Genomic DNA, 21,144 nt, shown 5'->3' on the forward strand with positions numbered 1-21,144 from the left:
TGGAGGGGGAGCGGAGCATCCACCTGCCCAGCTTCTGCTTCAATTTGGTGATACGCTCCTCCCAAGTCTTAGTGCACGCCCCAGCTCCACCAAACCAAACACCCAGCACCTTCAGGTAGTCTGTCCTGGCGGTGAACGGGATGAAGGAGCGGTCGTCCCAGTTCCCAAAGAACATGGCCTCGCTCTTACCCCTATTGACTTTGGCACCCGAGGCCAGTTCAAACTGGCCGCAGATGTCCAACAGTCTACTCACCGACGGACGATCGGTGCAGAAGACGGCGACGTCATCCATGTACAGGGAGGTCTTGACCTGAAGGCCTCCACTGCCTGGGATAGACACACCCTTCAGGCTCATGTCCTTCCTGATGGATGCGGCGAAGGGTTCCACGCAGCACATGAACAAGGCAGGAGAGAGCGGGCAGCCCTGCCTGACTCCAGATCTAACAGGAAAACTATCTGATTCCCACCCGTTGATCGAGACTGCGCTCACGATGTTGGCGTAGAGCAGCCGGATCCAATTGTGGACGCCCTCTCCAAACACCAATTTGGAGAAGACGTCCCTCATGTAAGCATGAGAGACCCTGTCAAAGGCCTTCTCCTGGTCCAGGCTGACGAGGCACGTGTCCACCCGCCTGTCCTGTACGTAGGCAATCATATCCCTGATGAGCGCAAGGCTCTCAGCGATCTTCCTGCCCGGCACAGCACAGGTTTGGTCAGGGTGAATCACCGACTCCAGGACAGACCTGACCCGGTAGGCTATGACCTTGGCCAGGGTTTTGTAGTCAACGTTCAATAGTGAAACGGGACGCCAATTCTTAATTTCTTCCCTCTCCCCCTTCCTCTTGTAAATGAGGGTGATGATGCCCTTCCTCACGGACTTGCACATTTCCCCTGCCCGAATCGCACTATCGTACACCTCCAGCAGGTCCTGGCCGACCAGGTCCCACAGAGTGGAATACAGCTTGACCGGTAAGCCGTCGCTTCCGGGAGTCCTATTCCTCTCCAAGGACTTGAGGGCTCTGGTCAGCTCGTCCAGGGGTATCGGCCGGTCCAGCCACTCCCTCGTGCCGTCGTCTAAGACCTCCGTGATAGACGACAGGAACAACTCGGAGGCCGTGCTGTCCGTGGGCTTCAAGTCGTACAGTCCGGCATAGAAGGATCTGCTGATCCTCAAAATGTCGGGCCGAGACGACGTCACTGAGCCGTCGTCCTCCTTCAGCCGGCTAAGCACAGAGCTCTCTTTGTGCACTTTCCGAAAGAAGAAACGCGAGCACGTCTCGTCCTGCTCCACAGAGTGGACCCTGGACCGGAAGATTATCCTGGAGGCCTCCACGGCGAAGAGCGAGGCTTGCTGGCCCCTCACCTCGCGGAGGTCCTCCGTGACATCGACCCCCATCAACTGCAGAAGGAGCAGGTTCTGCACCCTTTTCTGGGGTCGCGACAGCTTTCTCCGCCTCTCTCTCGCCTTCCGAACACCCTTGAGGACAAAGAACCTCTTAATGTTCTCCTTCACCGTCTCCCACCAGTCGCCCGGAGACTCAAAGAGGGGTTTCACGGTTCTCCAACCAGCGTACTCCCTCTGAAGCTCCTCGACGTTCTCTTCGGTCAACAGAGTCGTGCTGAGCATCCACGTCCCCTTGCCGGCCAGCTGGTCGTCCTGTAAGTGACAGTCGGCCAGCAGGAGGCAGTGGTCAGAGAAGAACACCGGCTCGACGCCGGTGGACCTGACCGAGAACACCCATGACACAAACAGGAAGTCTATCCTTGAGCGGATAGACCCGTCTGGCCGCAGCCAGGTGTACCTCCGCTGTGCTCCGTCTGCAGGGGTGCTGAAGATGTCGAGCAGCTTGGCATCCTTCACCGTGACCATCAGGAATCTGGACGTGACGTCCAGTTGACTCCCCCCACCCGCTGTCCCCACGCCGGATCTTCCATCTGCATCAATGATGCAGTTGAAGTCTCCGCCTAGGATGAGCGGCCTGGACGTGGCCAGCAGGGGTGGAAGCCGTTGCAGGACCGCCAACCGCTCAATCCGTACCGCTGGGGCGTACACGTTGATCAGCCTCAGCAGAGCGTTCCTGTAGGTGACGTCAGCCACTAGGAGGCGCCCCCCCACCACCTCCTGAACTTGAGAGATGGTGAAATCGCGCCCCCGCAGCAGAATAGCCAGGCCCGAGGAGCGACAGTCGTTACCCCCCGACCAGATCGAAGGCCCACAGGTCCAGGCGCCGGACCATTTCCCGTACCTGCCGAGGTGCGATATCCCGCACTCCTGCAGAAACAGGAGGTCCGCCTTGATGGTGGTCAGGTAGGCCAATGTGGATACACATCTTGCGGTGGACTTGACACTGCGCACATTAATGCTCGCAACTCGTACCCCCATTGTGGGCAGTGACCGCAGTACCCTACCCAAGTCCAAGGTCCAGCCCCTCCATCTGTCCCTTCATGCCCATCGCCCAGGCTAACTGCGGGACGCTCTCTGGGCTCAGGAAACCGTCCGTGCTGCCTTCCGGGTGGCATCCCCCCGTCGGGGTGGAGAGGCAGGAGGGTCCGGCTCTGGGTCAGGCTGGGGACGCGCTGTTTCCTCCTTCCCGCCTGGAAGTTCTGGGGGACCCTCCAGTGCCCCAGTGGCACTTGACTGGGTGTCGGAGGGAGCCTCAGGACGCCTCCCGTCACCTGGAAGTGGGGTGCTGCTTTCCTTCTCCCTCGAGATCTTTAACTTCTGCTTCGGGCGGGCCCTCTCCAAATCCCCCTCGTTAGAGGAGCTCTTATAGCCCCCCTGTAGCTGCCTCTTCCCGCCTGATGGTTGCGGTTCCTAGGCCCGTCGACGCACCTTCCTCCTCGCTTTCCCGACTGTTGTCCACTCCCCTGGGTCGCTGTCGCCGCCTCCATCGACTCCGGGTTGTCGGGGGGGGAGAGGAGCCTGCAGGGGCGCTTTGCTGGCCTCGGGCCCATCCTGCGGGGCTGGGCCCTCCTGCACGACCCGGCCCTCCTGCACATCAGTGGGGTCCTTGCTGGGCCCTGGTGCCTTCCTCTCCTCCGGGGGGGGCTGGCCCCGCATTGCCCCTGCCGGCAACCCGGGCGTAGGTGGTCCCCCGCTGCGGGCATGCCCTATAGAGGTGGCCCGCTTCCCCGCAAAGGTTGCAGCTTTTCTCTTGTGGGCAATTCTTTGCAAGGTGTCCCTCCTCCCTGTAGTTCCTGCAGATGGTGGCTTTGCAGTCGGCCGCCACGTGACCTGACCTACCACAGGCATGGCAGACTTTAGGTTGCCCTGCATAGGTCAGGTAGCCCTTGCTCCCACCGATCGCGAAGCTGGATGGTGGGTGTACGACATTCCCGTCCGCGCCCATCCTCAGCGTCACCTTGACCTGCCTCTTACTGGTCCAGATGCCAAAGGGGTCCATGATGTCAGCTAGGTCCCCTTCCACCTTCACGAGGAAGGTCAGGACATCAACTGCTGACACATGCGGGTTGTACATGTGTACAGTCACCATACGGCTCCTCTGCACTGGCATCACAAACAGCGGGACAGCAGTCAATACAGAGAGGGGGCCCTCACCTCCTTTCTCCTTGAAAACCTCCAGGAAGCGCTCGTAAAGCTTGGCACTCCTGAAGATCACATCATAAAAACCTCCTCTGGGGAAATCCTGCAGGCAGTAAATGTCCGCAGCAGCGAACCCACAACAGTCCAACAGGACCCTCTTCACGAAGAAGGTGCGATCCACAGGTGCACCTTCATCCACCTTCTTTACGGAAACACGGATGGTGTTCCGGACCCCCTGACCTGGGGCACGAGCACTTGCCGCAGCCATCGTTGCAGGTTGGCTGCTCCCCTGAACCAGCGTTAGGCCGAAGCCAGCATTAAGATCGACTGGTCGCAAGGGTGCACAGCCAACCTGACGTCCTCCTTTCACCTCCAAGACAGCACTCTCCTCCGCTCGGTCCACAAGAGAGTGGGTCTTTATTGTGTTCCATATGTAAGCTGGTTCACTGAGCTTGACGGTCTGTTCCCAGATGTTTTGTCACCATTCTAGGTAACATCAACAGTGGGCCTCCGGTGAAGCGCTGGTGTTATATCCCGCTTTCTATTTATCTGTTTAGGTTTCCTTGGGCTGGTGATGTCATTTCCTGTATTGGTGATGTCATTTCCTGTTCTTTTTCTCAGAGGATGGTAGATTGGTTCCAAACCAGTGTGTTTGTTGATGGAGTTCTGGTTGGAATGCCATGCTTCTAGGAATTCTCGTGCATGTCTTTGTTTGGCTTGTCCTAGGATGGATGTGTTGTCCCAATCAAAGTGGTGTCCTTCCTCATCTGTATGTAAGGATACTAGTGATAGTGGGTCATGTCGTTTTGTGGCTTGTTGATGTTCATGTATCCTGGTGGCTAGCTTTCTGCCTGTTTGTCCAACGCAGTGTTTGTCACAGTTCTTGCAAGGCATTTTGTAGATGACGTTCGTTTTGCTTCTTGTCTATATAGGGTCTTTTAAGTTCATTAGCCGCTGTTTTAGTGTGTTGGTGGATTTGTGGGCTGCCCTGATGCCAAGAGGTCTGAGTAGTCTGGCAGTCATTTCAGAAATGTCTTTGATGTAGGGGAGAGTGGTTATGGTTTCTGGGCCTGTTTGTTTAGGTTTGTTGCTGAGAAATCGGCGGACTGTGTTCATTGGGTACCCGTTCTTTTTGAATACGCTGTATAGGTGATTTTCTTCTGCTCTTCGTAGTTCCTCTGTGCTGCAGTGTGTGGTGGCTCGTTGGAATAATGTTCTAATGCAGCTTCGTTTGTGGGTGTTGGGATGGTTGTAAACAACACATACGGACCAAATACTGAACTACACACTTCATAGCACTTCATCGGAGGCTCACTGACGATATTACCTAGAATAGTGACGAAACGTCTGAAAAACTAACCTTCCAGCTCAGCGAGCAAACTCACATCCAGAAACTCAACCTGAGCTACAAATCTTCTCAAAACTCGCAAGTGTCCAAATGCTCACAAAAGCGCAGGGTTATTTAAAATGAAATGTCATCTGTGCCACCTATGTGCCCTCAGTCAGATGGCAGCAGAGTAGGATACTCTTGTCAGAACTCTTCTTCTCTGAGTGTTGTTTTTCTTCCTTTTCCTTTTTACTTCTTTCTTTTTCTTCTCTCTCTTCCACATTGGAGCTGACAGCATGTCCAGAGCAATGAGCCTTTGTGCCCCAGAACACCGCGAGCAGTGAGGGCTGCAGTAATGCAGGTAAGAGCTCTGCAGCAGCACATGAGGAAGCAGCCCCGAGGTATCACGTGGGCAGTGAGCACAAGTCAGCAGGCAAGGAGTAGCAGGTGGGAGAAGGCTACCTGAGATGGCGAGGGACGGGCAGTGTCCCTGCAGCAATGGAGGGGCCGAAGGACATTCTGGGCATGGCGTGGGCTGGTAAGTCCGGACCGGGGCATTCTTGGTGGTACAGTATGGGCCTGGAAACCTTTGAAACCACCATGGTGTAACAGTGAAGAAGAAAAGTTTGAACTCTCTTTTAAGCTCCTCTTTTAACAATTTTATTCAAAATTAATGTGAACATCGCTTATGCACAGCGACCATACATACTTTTCACTGTATTTTGTATTGAATACTCATGACAATAAAGGATGTTCAATTCAATCTTATTCCTTCCTTTCCCTCCTAATGCATTTCCAAGCAGACACATTGACCACAACAAGGTTGGAGAGAGCCTGCTCTATAGTTTTCCCTGTAAGTCTGGAGCAGTTGGCTGATGTCCCACAGGGACGTTTGAGCTTTGAAGGACCCAGGCTATCTGACAACTTGCACAGGTGCTGGCTCACCCTCCTCAATTTCTGCAGGCTTTGGCATCAAAGACACAAAGGAAGTAGAGAGGGGAACTCCTCTGGAACATCCCGAGAGGACGCTTCGGAGGCCTGTTTGTGAATCATGCTCCGTCTGGGTGCCTACGAGCACTGTCATGTCTTCCGGACAGAGAATTACCTGGAGTGAGGTCAAGGTTCCTTGTTACCCTCAGATTGCACACTTCTCCGCATTCAACTTCATCTGTCACGTATCCTCGCACTCCACCAATGTGACAATGTCCTTTTCAAGTTCTGCACTGTCCTCCTCACAGTTACAATTGGCTCATTTTTTGTTATCTGCAAATCTTGAAATTATCCTGTGCACCAAGATCTACATCATTTAGTTACATTCAAAAAATGCAAGCATACTGATCCCTGGGAACCCCATTGTAAGCCTTTCTTCATCCTGAAAAATATCCATTAACCATTACTCTGTTCCTCAGCCAATTACAATTTTGCTCCTAGATAATAAAATGTGAGGCTGGATGAGCACAGCAGGCCAAGCAGCATCTCAGGAGCCCCTTTTACTCTATTAGCTATAGGTTTATTCACAAGTCTGTCATGTGGTACTGTATTGCACACCTTTTGGAATTCCATGTGTACCACATCAACACTCTTTCTTTTATTTCAATTTTTTTGAGATATTTTATCCTAATTCAGTTAGACTGTTGAGGTCTATAAGCAGTAGTCTTCAGCACCTTTGTGAGTCTGCATGACGCATTGCAAAAAATAATGTTATGGGCAGTCATTAACCTGCAGGATACTTTGATGTGTCAAGCTTGTATGATAAGAAAATAGTTTGGCCCATATTTACAAGACTATATTGCAACAGCAATTTCATTAAGGTGGAAGAAAGTCCTGACCTTTGACTGAAGATGGATAAGGTTGCCATTTTTCCACATTTCAGTTTCTAGTGTTTGTCCAGGAATAACCGGCTTTGCAAAACGAGCCTGTATTAAATGATTATTTCATAACAGCAAATTTTTCTTTATTATCATCTCATAATTCAGACATCAAGAATGTCAAACAAGTCATTGCAGCTGAGTCCAAAGAAGTCTCTGATAATCATTGACTTCTTTGCAAATGTAAAATTTGGCAAAAACCATAAAAGAGATTTAAATTATATACAAAAGTTTAGTTCTGAGCTCTCCATGATTTAATAAAATGCTGAAATGCTACAGGTGTTACGCCTTTGTGTGCAGACCAGCAGTCTTTTCTGTGTTTTTTCTTGACACACAATGATGTTGCGTAACAAGGACCAGCACAGTGGCTACTACTGCTGCCTCACAGTGCAAAAAACTCAGGTTTGATTGCAAAGAGACTGTCTGTACGGAATTTACATGTTCTCCCAGTGTCTGCATGGATTTCCATTGAGTGCTGTGGTTTCCTCTCACAGTGCAAAGGTAGCAGTTTAGGTGAACTGGCCATGTTTAATGTTGGGTGATGGGGGTGGCTGGGTGTGATGGTTTTCGGAGGGTCAGTGCAGACTCAATAGGCCGAACAGTCTCTTTCCGCACAGTAGGGATTCTATGATTCTATGAACTTAATTAAAATATCCTACTGTTTTAGCAATTACGCACAATTTTATACAATCAATGTTTCTCTCGTACATGAAATTTAAATGTAAATTATTCTGTATTACAAACCACTAATATATTAAATATAAGCCTCACTTTTAAGTCAAGGTAGTAGTCATGCAGTTGATAGTCAAGGCAGGTGGCAAACAGATGTGCCCGCTGCCATAAGGTGTCTTTAAACCCAACATGTTCACTTGGATTTTGACCCACAAATGACAGATGATCTAATCAGTCCTCTACATAATTAATAAGGATAACAAATAAAAACTACAACCTAAGAGAGAAATCTGCAATCCATCTAATGCTTGGTGGATGATAGGTTATAAATTACAACACTATTTTGTACCTTGATAGCTTTGAATTTTGTCACATCATTATTTGCGAACTGTTTCAAGACATGCCGTGCTGCAAATCCCATGGAACACAACCCATGCAGAATTGGCTTCTTGAATCCTTCAGTGAAGAAAAAGAAGTTTCTTTTTATTTAATTTAACTAATTCTATATGCATCACACAAATCTAACCTAGTAGAGAAAATATACATTGTCTGCCTGTTAGTTAGTACCTGAAGTGAAGAACCATTTATAGCTTCTTCATTTTAACCTATTTTTCATACTGGTAAAACCAACTTTAAGAAAGTATTTCAATTTGCCAAGTTATTCTTTGCCTTCCACAAATTAGGTATATATGTACACTTTCTACATTTCTATGAAATCTTATGCGCCAGCTTGAAAATTTTATTTTAAAACTTGTCCCAAATTTTACATGTACGGCATTACTGAGAAAGTAATTTCTGCTCATGCTGATACAAACACAGTTAAGAATTTTGCAAAACATAACAAGGTTTATTCTTAGAATGACACCGCACGAGAACTCAAAGCAATAAAATAGTCATACAATAATCTGAGTAATATTACAACATTCAATCATGAAATCACTGATCAGATCCTGTATCTTTTGTTGCAATTTAAGTAAATAGCTATATAATTCTCATGATATAGAATACCAACTACAGAAAGTACTTAGCAATTATTAAGAAACGAATGCAATTCAGAGGATATAAATTTCACCAAATCACATTTTAAAATATTTTGATAAACGTTTTTTTCTTCGTTCTCACATAAATTCTATTGGGCCTGTTGAATGTCTGCAGAGTTGCGTTTTTATGTTACAACTTGAAAGAAAGACTAACATAAAAGCTTATTAGTACGTCAGATGTCTAAATAAGTTTCAAAAGTTAAACAATTTAAAAATATATCCTTAATTGAAAAATAGTTCTGAATAAAGAACTATGACCGCAAAACTCTCCAGTGTTCTCTTATCACCCTAATGTCTCCAAGGCTTTGGATCTTTCAAATTACAGATTCTTGCAGATCTTCCATTTCTGGATGTGAGTTTGCTCGCTGAGCTGGAAGGTTAGATCTTCCATTTCCTTCACCCCATTACTGACTGCCATGACTTCTTTAGCTATCTCACTCTCACACTCTTGGATTTCCCCCGAAAGCCCCTCTGCCTTTCTTGTTCCTTAGAACACTGAAAAATATCATTTTGATCACATTCTTGATCACATCCCTGTGTCTGATTCTTTAGTTCAACATTAATTTATTTTTGCCTGATTACACTAGCGTGACGTGTCTTGGGGTGTTTTAGTGTTTAAAGCAGCTTATACATCTAATTTTTTAATCTGGTTGATCAATTTTTGCAACTGATATTTATCAACTTCCATCCTATGTGAAATCTTGAATATGAACCACAAGCATATTTACTGTACAGAAGTATACTCACTTACTACGTAAATACTTTGTTTTAAATGCAACCATTCTACACTGTAACAGATGCACCATTTTCACATTCTTATTTATCACGTTAGAGTAAATATTAATTCTGTCCTCACGAATGCTGCTCATTAAATAATTCCATTTCCAATGCAAATGAATTCTACTTCATCAATCAATTTATTAACAATAAGATGACTGTACTATCCAATGCAAAAATCACATTACTATCAGATTACTATCTCAATGGAGTCAAGTTAGGTAAAGGGGAAGCACAACGAGATCTAGGTGTTCTTGTCCATCAGTCAATGAAAGCAAGCATGCAGGTACAGCAGGTAGTGAAGAAAGCTAATAGCATGCTGGCCTTCATCACAAGAGGAAGTGAGTATAGGAGCAAAGAGGTCCTTCTGCAGCTGTACAGGGCCCTGGTGAAACCACACCTGGAGTAGTGTGTGCAGTTTTGGACTCCCAATTTGAGGAAGGACATTCTTGCTATTGAGGGAGTGCAGCGTAGGTTCACAAGGTCAATTCCCGGAATGGCGAGACTATCATATGGTGAAAGATTGGAGGACTGGGCTTGTACACTCTTGAGTTTAGAAGGATGAGAGGGGATCTGATTGAGACGTATAAGATTATTAAGGGATTGGACACTGTGGAGGCAGGAAGCATGTTTCTGCTGATGGGTGAGTCCAGGACCAGAGGACACAGTTTAAAAATAAGGGGTAGGCCATTTAGAACAGAGTTGAGGAAAAACTTCTTCACCTAGAGAGTGGTGGACATATGGAATGCTCTGCCCCAGAAGGCAGTGGAGGCCAACTCTCTGGATGCTTTCAAGAAAGAGATAGACAGAGCTCTTAAAGATAGTGGAATCAACGGTTATGGGGATAAGGCAGGAACAGGATACTGATTGTCGATGATCAGCCATGATCATAATGAATGGTGGTGCTGGCTCGAAGGGCCGAATGGCCTACTCCAGCACCTATTGTCTATTGTCTATTTTTATCACTCCCTGTACATATAAGATTTCAATCTTCCACAAAAATGTGACAAAAATCTAAACCTATTTTGTTTCCTAGGAGGGAAACGATCTACATAGGAGCATGCTGACCCTTAAATATACATTAAAAAAAAATAATCTTCCATGGCATTTCTTTCAAGCAATACACGTAATCACATTTCCTTGTGGAACAGTTTGATTATTGAAAAATAAACCGGACAAGACAACATCAACAATTTAATTTAGTCTCAGTTTCCCTACTCAGCAATAAATATAGTCTGCTAAACAGCAATCATGTTCGGCCTTCCAATCTGAAATACTGTTTTTGCAAGCATTTTAATATGTTATTCTATATGCCTTTCATAGGTTAATTTCTAACGCAACCTGTATCATTTAAATTTATCTCAACTGCAGCATAATGCCAAAAACAAGTTAAGCAAGTGTTAATTGCAATAACTGTTATCTGCATTTTTGACTACATGCAATATGATTAGACAAGTACACCTCTATCAAAAATTAATTTTCCTTGTTAATAAAATTGTTAAAAATAAAATTACAAGTGAATTGATGACAGAAACAAAATATACAGTTCAGTAATTAGTGTCACACTTCTTTTACCTTTCTGTTTTAAACAAAACAGATGAAGTCTTAAGTATTTAAAAAAGGCAGTTAGAAACAGAAGTAAAACACCATTTGCATCCTAATTTTTTACCACAACAGATCATATTCACTTTCTTTCTTTTAATTTTAATTTTCTCTTTATAAGTCACTGACAGGTGTGAGAGTTGAATGAAAAAACAGATAAGAATAGTTGCCCATAACATCATGAGGCATTCACCTGAACACTAGGAGTGTTAGCAAAACAAATCTAAGGAAATCACAGGAATAGCTCTCCAGTGGCTGGCATCATATTAGATGCAGAGCAAGACGGCTGTAGTAGTTACAGACTAAACATTGAAACCTTAAGTAATTACTGTGGATGGTTCAGAGGCAATTACCTTTGATTCAATAAATTTATTGTAGGGTAAGGAAAGCTGCTATTTACAAGTGATTCCAGTAGTCAGCTCTATTAACAAACTCTTCCACAGTTGAAGCAATACATGCTAACCTGCAGCAACAAGTTCTATGGAAATTATTTGTACATGAAAGTTCAATAAATCATATTTTCTTAATGAATCATGCCTTAAATTTTAAGGTAAGGAGGAGAGGAATTAAGGAAAAATCCTCTCGTCCAGAGAGTTGTGGCTTTGTAACTCACTGCCTAAAAGGGTGATAACTATTTAGATAAACACTTGAAATTCCATAGCATACAAGGCTAAGGGCTAAGCAGTAGAAAATGTGGTGGGAATAGACAGATGTTTGTTGGTGTACTGTCAGACATGGTAGGCCAATGGGCCTTTATACACGCTGCAAAAGCTCTGACTCTAAATTCTGTGCATCCCCAATATTTTCCATTTCTAACCTATAGGCTTTGGTTAAAGAGTGACAGGTAATGTGCAGAATGTATGAATGCTGAGCAGTGACTAGACTTAACAAGAGAAAGCCAAGTTATTGCTACTGACTTCAAGAGCATCAGCATCTTTTGAGTTTCCTACTGTAACATCTCGGGTGAATTCAGAGCAGAATCTGACTGGATCAGCTCTGTCAGCATTGGTTTACAAGAGCAGGGCAACAGATTGGCATTCTATAACTGATAGCTTGCCTCCTTCCTGGCCCATAAAAGACCCTTTACTACCTACAAGGCTCAACCCAGCACTTCCCTGACTGAGCACTGTTTCAACCACATTCATGAATCTTGACACTATTCTGGAAACAGCAATTTTCTTAGAGTGATGATTGTAACACAGGAATTAGAGTCAATCACTCCTTCGCTATTTCAATGTGTTGTCCTCCAATATGCACTGCAGCAATTCAACAACTTTACACTAGCAATATCATCATCTGGGATCTCTACTATCAAGAAGGACAAAAGCAGCCTTAAGAACGTTCATCACCGCATTCCCTGCCCAAGTCACACACCATTCTAACTTGGACACATTTACACCATTTCTTCTAGGGGTTGAAATCTGGAATTCCCTGTCTAATGATGTAGGATTACTCTAATTAAAGGGACAGCAGGGGTTCAAGGAGAGGCCACTACCATCTTAGTGCAACTGGAGATGGGCAATAAATACAGCCTTGAGAATTTAACACATCCAGTGATGGCTGTTATCATCAACTTGTATTTACAAAGTGCCTTAAACATAATGTTCAAAGATGTTTACTGGAACAAAATATAACACTGAAACACAAAAGGTATTTTAGGAAACATTACCAAATAATTGATCAAATGCTTTAAGGAGCAACTCAAAGGAAGAAACAGAGGTAGAGAGATAAAGAAGTTCAGGGATGCTACAATTTGGAGAGCACAGCTGTCTGGACGGATTGCTGGGATGGAGGAAATTACAGAGATAGGGAGGGTTAGGTCATGGAGGGATTACAAATCAAAGAGGAGAATTTTAAACTCAAGTTATGACTTAACTGGGAGCCGATGTGAACACAAGAGTGGCAGATGAATAGGCCTGGTGGAAGTAAAAACATAAACAGCAAAGCTTTAAATTATCTTAAATTTATAATGGCAGAAGGTGGGAGGCCAGTCAAGATTGTACTACAATACTCAAGTGCAGAGATTACAAAAGTATGATTGAGAGTATCAGCAATGCTGTGATCTTATGGAGGTGAAAAGAAGAGATCTTGGCAGTGCTACAGATGTGTGATTGAACACTCGTCTCAGGTTTAAGTCTGGCTTGAAGTTTGCAAACTGTTTCAGGTAGCCATCAGCAAGACAGATGGAGTGAGTGGTTCAAAGCAAAACAAAGTTTTGCAGCAGACGCTAAAGAGAATGTCTTTGCTTTTTCCAATATTAACTGGAAGGGATTTCTGGTCACCCCATACTAGACATCAGACAAAACATCAAACATAATACAAACAGTCAAGAAAGATGATACCTATATAGACCTGGGTGCTACCCCTGTGCAAGTATAAACTATGGTTATGATTGTGGATGAAGTCACCAGAGGTAGCAGGCAAACAAGGACCCAGAGGAAGCCAAGGATTAAGCAACTGAAGAATGATAGCATAGATAAAATCAAGTAAGATCAAGGAATATGAGAAATGAATAAATGACTGTAGTTTTGTCATAATTATTCATCTTTCAGTGCAGAAATAATAAAATCATTAAGAAATACAGTTGTTTTGAATAATCTATTTCAATTTACCATTAAATTACCTCCAAAAGCTGCAAAATTTGGATCAATGTGCAAGGGGTTCCAGTCTCCATTCAGGCGGTATAGAGCAGCCTGTAATATGGGGAAACATGCCCTAACTTAGTTAAACAGAATACAGTACGCTTTTAAAAAAATATAAATCATACAGCGAAAAAAAGCATCAACATATGCTCAATAATCAACTAAATTTGCAAACCTATTCGATCCAGTAGCTTGTAATATTTAGGTACTGTTGAAAAAGACACATTACATTGAGCTTTCAGCTTGCACTCATCAGAACAATTCGGAAGAATATACATACAAGGGGAAAACCAACATTTATACAGCTTGTAAATTTATTCTTGCAAGTTGTCCTATTGAATGCAAGATGTTTATGCCCATCTAACAAAATAAGTAGAATGAATGATGTGCAAAATTTGCTGGCGCACAAATAGAACATTACTGATATGATCAGTTAATATCTTGCAGCACTTCCAGTGATAAAACAAATGGAACATGATGTTAAGAACAGGGTCATTTATGCCATACAATAAACTTTGTATTTTTCTGCAGTGTAAGTGAAACACATGAATTAATGTGTTTCTTTGGGACCGCAAAGTACAAGGATTGTACTTAACTGAAGTTTTTTAAGAGTTAATTTCTCCTCTCATCAACTGGAGAAACAATTGCAGTCTTCATCTATGATGTCACGAGGAAACCGTTAGTGATTAAAACAACATCTTTTGCCTCTTTCATTCAAAATAGAGTGACTATTTTCATAGCACTGGTGTCTCACTATAAGTGTTATGGCTATTTCCAAAATAAAATAAAAGTAATTGTCCAAATAATCAGCAGAACAAGGACTGATAACTACCTCTGTCCATTAATTTAGGGTAACTTTGCATGGAAAAGGCAAAGTGCACAAGTCTTGTCTTGTGAATGCATATTCTTGCAGAATACTCAGGCTCTGCGTGCATTTGTTTCAAAACCAATTTCCCTTTTCTCTAGCTGCTATCTTAGTTTAATCCCATTTTCCATTTATGTGCAAATCCACAGAGCTGGTGTTTATTGGTTTTGAAAACATAGTTATTACATTTGCTTAACATCAACCAAGAATCTCCCACAGACTTTTCCTCTCAGCTGCATAAGCACTAACTGAAATCCTTGGAACCATTTTAACAAGCTCTCTCAGGCAAGACCATGCAAGTAGACAATTAAAACACCCGCAAGTTACTTAAATTTCAGAAAACAAGCCCTAAAACTTCTGGTTAACTTGCAAATCATACTGCCACATGTAGGTGGAAAACTAATGAAAACCAGTAGATCTCCACCACTAAATCATGTTTCTACCTATGTCTGACCAAATTTATGGGACCAATCAAGAAAAAAAAATCAGGAAATAATATACAAATCACTAATATTTCATTTGGCCTGTGCTGAAACGTTCAATAACATCTCCCTAATTAAGTAATATAAAAGAAAGAACTGCAGATGGTGCAAATCATAAACAAAAACCAAAATTGCTGGAGAAACTCAACAGGTCTGGCAGCATCTATGTAGAGAAAGCATAGTTAACCATTAAAGTCCAGTAAGCATTCTGACAAAGGTACAGAGGTGAATAATATCATCTCTGAACAGATTGAATAGAAAATATTTTAATAATCAAGTCTATTTGAAGTGCTGAATACCTGATCTACACTCGTTATGTCACTCACGATGGCATCTGGAGGTCTGTTGGGAGGATTCTTAGTAACCTAGATGAGACAAAATTAATATTAATGTTCTTAAATTTAGGGAGTACATACAACAAAGATATTAATAATGAGCTGATGTACAGATGACTATCACACAAAAGTAGAATTCATCATTTGTAAGCATGTTGAGAGAATGCATTATATAGATTTTTACTAATAAGCTTTCATAGAACATTCTACTTGCAACAAAATATATTATCTTTAGCAGAATAAAACATCCCAAGGTTTTACTCAGGAACACAACCAAAGAAAAACTGACACTGAGCTAAAGGAGGGAACCAAAAGTTCACTCGAAGTGGACGATTTTATGAATGTCTTAAAAGAGGAGCACAAAGGTTGAGGGTTTCAGGGATGGATTTCTAATGAGCGGAACCTAGACTGATAAAGCCATGACTTCAGTAGTTTAGGAAGGTGGGAGGTGCACAAGAGGGCACAGCTGGAGAAAGACGATTCTCATAAATGTGTAGAGATGTAAGAGCTTAAAGATAGGGAGGATCAAAGCCACAGAGAGCCTCGAGACATGACAGATAGGCAGCACACAATTTCTGGCCAAATGGGACTCTGGGTGGAACACTGTGCCAGAAATGGAGGCGTCAGTCACTTACTGGAGAGTTGCTGAAACTCCTGGATCATATCTTTCCAGTAAGGCCCACAGGCATTACATGTCAATCAGGCAGATGACAACCGGTGCCTGGCCTTGCCCCAAGATCAAGACCCTGAGGCTGGTGTCCTGCCTAGGATCACTGACAAATCCTATGACCGGCAACTATTTCAAATGGAAATTGCTGGAACAACAGGGATCTAATGCCAGAGTGAGTGATGGTGAAATGGGGCTGGCAGCCTGAAGGAGGATGGCGAAGTGGAGATGGCAGAAAGGTCTTTGGGGGTGGGGTAAAGGCAGAGCAGTGGGGGGGGGAGGGGGGGGGGGGGAGAGAAGAGAGGCAGGGGCGGTTAGTCATCTCTTCCTAGTACGAGGTGCCTCATTCACAAACCGAGTTCCTTTGCAAGCAAGTGCACCAGGGCTGGCTTGTGGTGCACGCTGCAAAGCAATTGCACAACAACCAGTGTCTTCATTTCAGCACTGGCAGGACTGGTTGGCAGCTGAGGGGTTCTTCCCCAGCTCGTGCCACCAAAGACTTAAATCAGATTGAGCAGAAAGGTGGCGGAATTCCTACCTGTACCTCTCATCTGATTAAATGCCTCTTCTATCATCAAACTCACCACAGAGGGAGGCACAGGATTCCATGCAAGATGTGAGTTGGTGTACAGCCAACAGAAACTCGGACAGAGATAGTAAGATCTGCCCATGCTGGAGTCAGAGACAACACAATGTGGAGCTGGAAAAACACTGCAGGCCAGACTGCATCAGACGAGCAGGAAAGCTGACATTTCAGATCGGGACCCTTCTTGGACAGTAGGTTTTTGAAGAGTAGAAGATGAAGCATGGCCATACAGTAGAACACTTGAATAGTCATGTTTGGAAATAACAAATGTGGACATGTTTTCCAGCAGATTGGACAAAGAGGAGATATTTCAAAGAGATGTGGGGCCAGAAGCATAATTTTGGAGACAGACAGGATGATGCTGGTTTAGCCTAAGGTAAGCCAAGAAGCAAACAAACTCGGTGAACCTAGATCAGAGTTTGTGGATGTCACTGAAAACAGTAGCTTTGATCTTCCGAATGCATTTAATTTTGGGAAAATTGTCTCATCCAGGACCAGCTGTAGGATATGCAGTCCAACAGCGGAAGGACATAAGGTATGGCAATGAATTGGGCTAAAGTTCCATAGCTTGACATTGCACCATAACAGCAGAGGATAAAATTAAATTGCAGAAAATGGGAAAAAGATTCAACTTTAAATTAGCATGCTTCAAAGAGAAGAAAAATGGTTTATTATTTTTCACATATCTATCAGTGGATTAAACCTCAATGTCACAGAATATTACCAGTAATTCAATTAGTAGAATGTAACAGAATGCAAATTAAAAACTGTTATGAATTTCATAACTATTGAAATAGCTGCGCATAAATAGTGTTGACAGAATAGTAAATTTTGAACTTAACATCTTCACCTTCCAAAGGGAAAGTAATTGTGTCCTGCAAGCATGCCTATACATAGTAATTTGAATAATCTAAACTGAACTTGATACAAGTGATCTCATAAATTGTTCAAGACGTGTGCAAACATTTACCTTAACTTTATCCGATGTCCTTTTACCACCGAAGCCTCCAGCTCCCACAACAAATATAGAGAACTGATTATAGCAGACCAAGTCTTTCCCATTGTATGTATGAACTGAAACAAAAATAGATCTATAATCAGTTACAGATACATTTAATGTAGACAGTTTAACTGTAGGTCTTTTTAAAGATACTCTAACTGATGTCTACACACCACATGCATTCACAAAACTGAGCCAAATCCGCTGGATATTCATCAAAACAACCAATCATCAAATCTGCCTTCAAATCTCAAGTGCATGAAACTAAAAATTCTCAGTCTCTCGCCGTGATTTTCATTCTGCTTTCAAGTTACAGGTCTGATCAGGTATCTTACATGTACCTTTACTGAGCAGAAGTATCACGTATTTAAATAGGACGCATTTAATAGCATTATCATATTCATCTGATACTGTCCTTGCATTTGCACATTTTGAAAGACAGGAAGCAAACAAAGTCATCAATTTTTTTAAATTGAGACATTCTCAGTAAAGTAAACAAAAACAGAAGTTGCTCAAAAAACCTCAGCACACCTGGCAGCATTTGTAAAGAGAACTCAGAGTTAAAGTTTTGGGTCCAATGACCCTTCCTCAAACCTGCTGAGCTTTTCCAGCAACTTCTGTTTTTGTTTCTGATTCAAAGCTTCCACAAGTCTTTCAGTTTTTACTCACTACTGTAAAATTTGTTTTGTTGAGATTCAATAAAACAATGGCAGATAAATAAGAAAGAAATAGAAAAACATAATAAGAGCCAAAGATCATGTGGGAGTACAAGACAGTCCAAAGCAGATTGCCATCAAAAACTTGCTAAAACGATACAGGTGGCATCTAAACTTACCATCAAGTAGTATAACAGCACCTGATCCTTTATCAAGAATATCAGCAATAACACCCTCGGACTTCAGTGTCCCTAACAAACATAGGAAACATGATTACTCAAATGATCTTTGCTTCTCCCAACTAATTTCCTGTTTTTTGGCAAGGAGGATCACCTTACATCACATTAGAGAAGTCAATTTATGACAGTAATAATGTTGTATTCTATACACTGGAACCAATATTTAACAGCTATGTTCATAATAAAATTTTTATGCAAAGATTGACAATACATGTTCCTGTTTTCTGAACTAAACCGTGCAATATTACAAAACTCCTGTTTGTTTCAATCACCAGCAAGTGGCCAAATCTGATATCAAGCAACACCAAAAGCTTTGATTGCTCGGGCACTCATTATGGCCTAGCAAGCCATTCACTGACATTAAAGTGTGATCAAAACAAAGCCAGATTGACCAGCAAATGACAGCAGCACACCTAGTTTTTCCAAACCTGAAAGTGCTCCTAAGATCTGGACACTTTTGCCAAAATTAGCCTGTGGGACAGTCAGGTCTGGCATTGTTGGTAAGCAATAATTCCATGAAAATGTCCTTGATACCACAATCAACTTCCTTGAGAATGTCCTGTCCCATCAAACAGAGGTGGTGGCACAGTAATACAAAAACTGGTCATATGCAGCAGAAAGAGTTGCCCTGGGGGTCCACAACATCAACGCCAAATTTCATGAAATTTCATGACATCATGTCAAAGACTCCAGCTGATTGCCACAACTAGACTCCTTGACTGATGAATTAGTACTCCTTCATAGTGAACTCGGAAGAGGATAGAGAGACAATGGCACAGTACGTACTGAGTGATGGACTTCACTGTCAACCATCAAGAGTATCTCGCTAGAAGCACTACATCTGAGCTGGTCCAATCATAAAGGACACAGCTGCTCGGGTGGGCTATCTATCTATCATAGCTGCATCTGCTCATGTCAGTATTGGTAGGAGTGACCATACAAAAGAGACACAGTTCAGCCCACACAAACCTTCCATCATGTTGTGTGATACTATCAAAACAGACCGGGCCACTCAAAACTGGGCAACTTTGAGGCACGATAATCCATCAGTTGCACAAAGTTATGGGGCGTGACACCACTCTGTTTACAGTACCAAAGTGTTGCTCCAACCTAGCTGCATCCCTAGCCAAGTGGTCCCAGCACAACTACAAAACTATCAACCCAGCAATATGAAAAATGTCTGCTAATGGTCCATACACAGAAATCAGGAATAATCTGATTACCATCCCAGCAGTTAACTCTTATCTGACATCAAAGTAATGCAAGCCAATCGAGGCTACATATTGTACTAGGCATAACTGACAATCTAGCCAAAGATCCCTGGTGAAACATAATAAGATAGCATTCTTCATTAAGATAGGGAGTGACATATTTGATTCTGAGACTAGGATCCTAAATTTAAATAAAGAAAACTATGATGGTATGAGGCACAAGGTGGCTATGATAAATTGGGGTACATTACTTAAACGGATGACAATGGACAGGGGATGTCAAGTATTTAAACAGCACATGGAGGAACTGTAACAAAATTTTATTCCTATATGGCATAAAAATAAAACAGGAAAGGTGAGCCAACATGGTAACAAGGCAAATTAGGGACAGTGTCAGATCCAAGGAAAGGGCATACGAATTTGCCAAAAAGCAACAGACCTGAGGGTTCACAGTAGTTTAGATTTCAAAAGAATAAGACAGAGAGATTAATTAAGAGGGGGAAAATAATGTACAAGTGCAAGCTTATGGGGAGCATGCAAACTGATTGCAAAAGCTTTTATAAACATGTGAAGAGAACAAGATCAGCAAAAACAAAAGTAGATCCCTTCCAGACAGAAACAGGGAAAATTATAATGGACAAGGAAATGGCAGACCAAATTAATACTTAGTTGAGTCTTCTCTTCACAAAGAAGGGCCCACATATTATACCAAAAATGATGGGGAACACAGAGTCTACTGAAAGGCAAAAATCAGCTTTGTGGGGAAACTCATTGGATTAAAGGCTGATAATCTAAATCCTACAGCACTTAAGGAAGTGGCCGAGAAATTCCGGGTGCATTGGTAATCATCTTTCACAAGTGTATTGACGCTATCTTCTTGAGACTGGAGGGTAACTAATGCAACCTCACTGTGTAAAAAACGGAGGTAGAGACAAAACTGTGAATTTGACACCGATTAACCTGACATCAATAGTAGGGAAATTGCTAGAGTGCATTAAATAAGATAAATAAGATGCAGAGTACTTGGAGAACAGTGACAGAGATTGGAGAACAGATTGGACAGAATCAGCTTGGATTTACATGAAGGAAATTATGATCAACAAAATGTACTGGAATTTTGAGAGTCTGTAACTGGTAGAGTTGATAACGGGGAGCCAGTGGATATGATTTTCTTGACTTTCAGAAGGCACTTGATAAGTCCCTGCATAAGAGATTATCATTTAAAATTGATGTTCATTCGGTAGTGTACCGACACGGATTGGTTGGCTATCAGGAAATAAATGGCTCTTTTCCTGACTAGCAGGCAGTCACTAGCAAGGTACGGCAGGGATCAATGCTAGAACTCCATCTATTCACAATACATATTAATTACTAAGATCAGAGAAGGAAATGTAAGTTTTTTTTCACGTGTAATCCCTACAGTACGGAAGCAGGTCCTTCGTCCCGACAAGTCCACACTGACCCTCAAGAGCATTCCACCTAGACCCAAACCCCTAATTTTCACATCCCGAACACTACGGGCAATTTACCATATCCAATCCACTTAACCTGCACATCTTTGGACTGTGGGACGAAACCGGAGCACCCAGAGAAAACCCACGCAGACACAGGGAGAATGTGCAAACTCCACA

The 21,144-nt window shown here is 43.1% G+C and overlaps 1 protein-coding gene across 2 annotated transcripts in view; it reads right to left on the reverse strand.

The window, feature by feature from the left end:
* hsd17b4 (hydroxysteroid (17-beta) dehydrogenase 4) overlaps positions 1–21,144 on the reverse strand; it is a 123,162-nt gene that overhangs the window by 25,137 nt on the left and 76,881 nt on the right. For both annotated transcript variants that reach the window (XM_048527665.2, XM_048527664.2), the window contains 6 exons: positions 18,243–18,314; positions 17,378–17,481; positions 15,119–15,184; positions 13,454–13,523; positions 7,761–7,867; positions 6,701–6,787 (listed from right to left, as the gene is read on the reverse strand). In XM_048527665.2, the coding sequence (XP_048383622.2) occupies positions 6,701–6,787; positions 7,761–7,867; positions 13,454–13,523; positions 15,119–15,184; positions 17,378–17,481; positions 18,243–18,314 (506 nt within the window). The remainder of the gene's footprint in view (positions 1–6,700; positions 6,788–7,760; positions 7,868–13,453; positions 13,524–15,118; positions 15,185–17,377; positions 17,482–18,242; positions 18,315–21,144) is intronic.

This window comes from Stegostoma tigrinum, chromosome 3, assembly GCF_030684315.1.
Source record: "Stegostoma tigrinum isolate sSteTig4 chromosome 3, sSteTig4.hap1, whole genome shotgun sequence".
Taxonomy (NCBI): Eukaryota; Metazoa; Chordata; class Chondrichthyes; order Orectolobiformes; family Stegostomatidae; genus Stegostoma; species Stegostoma tigrinum.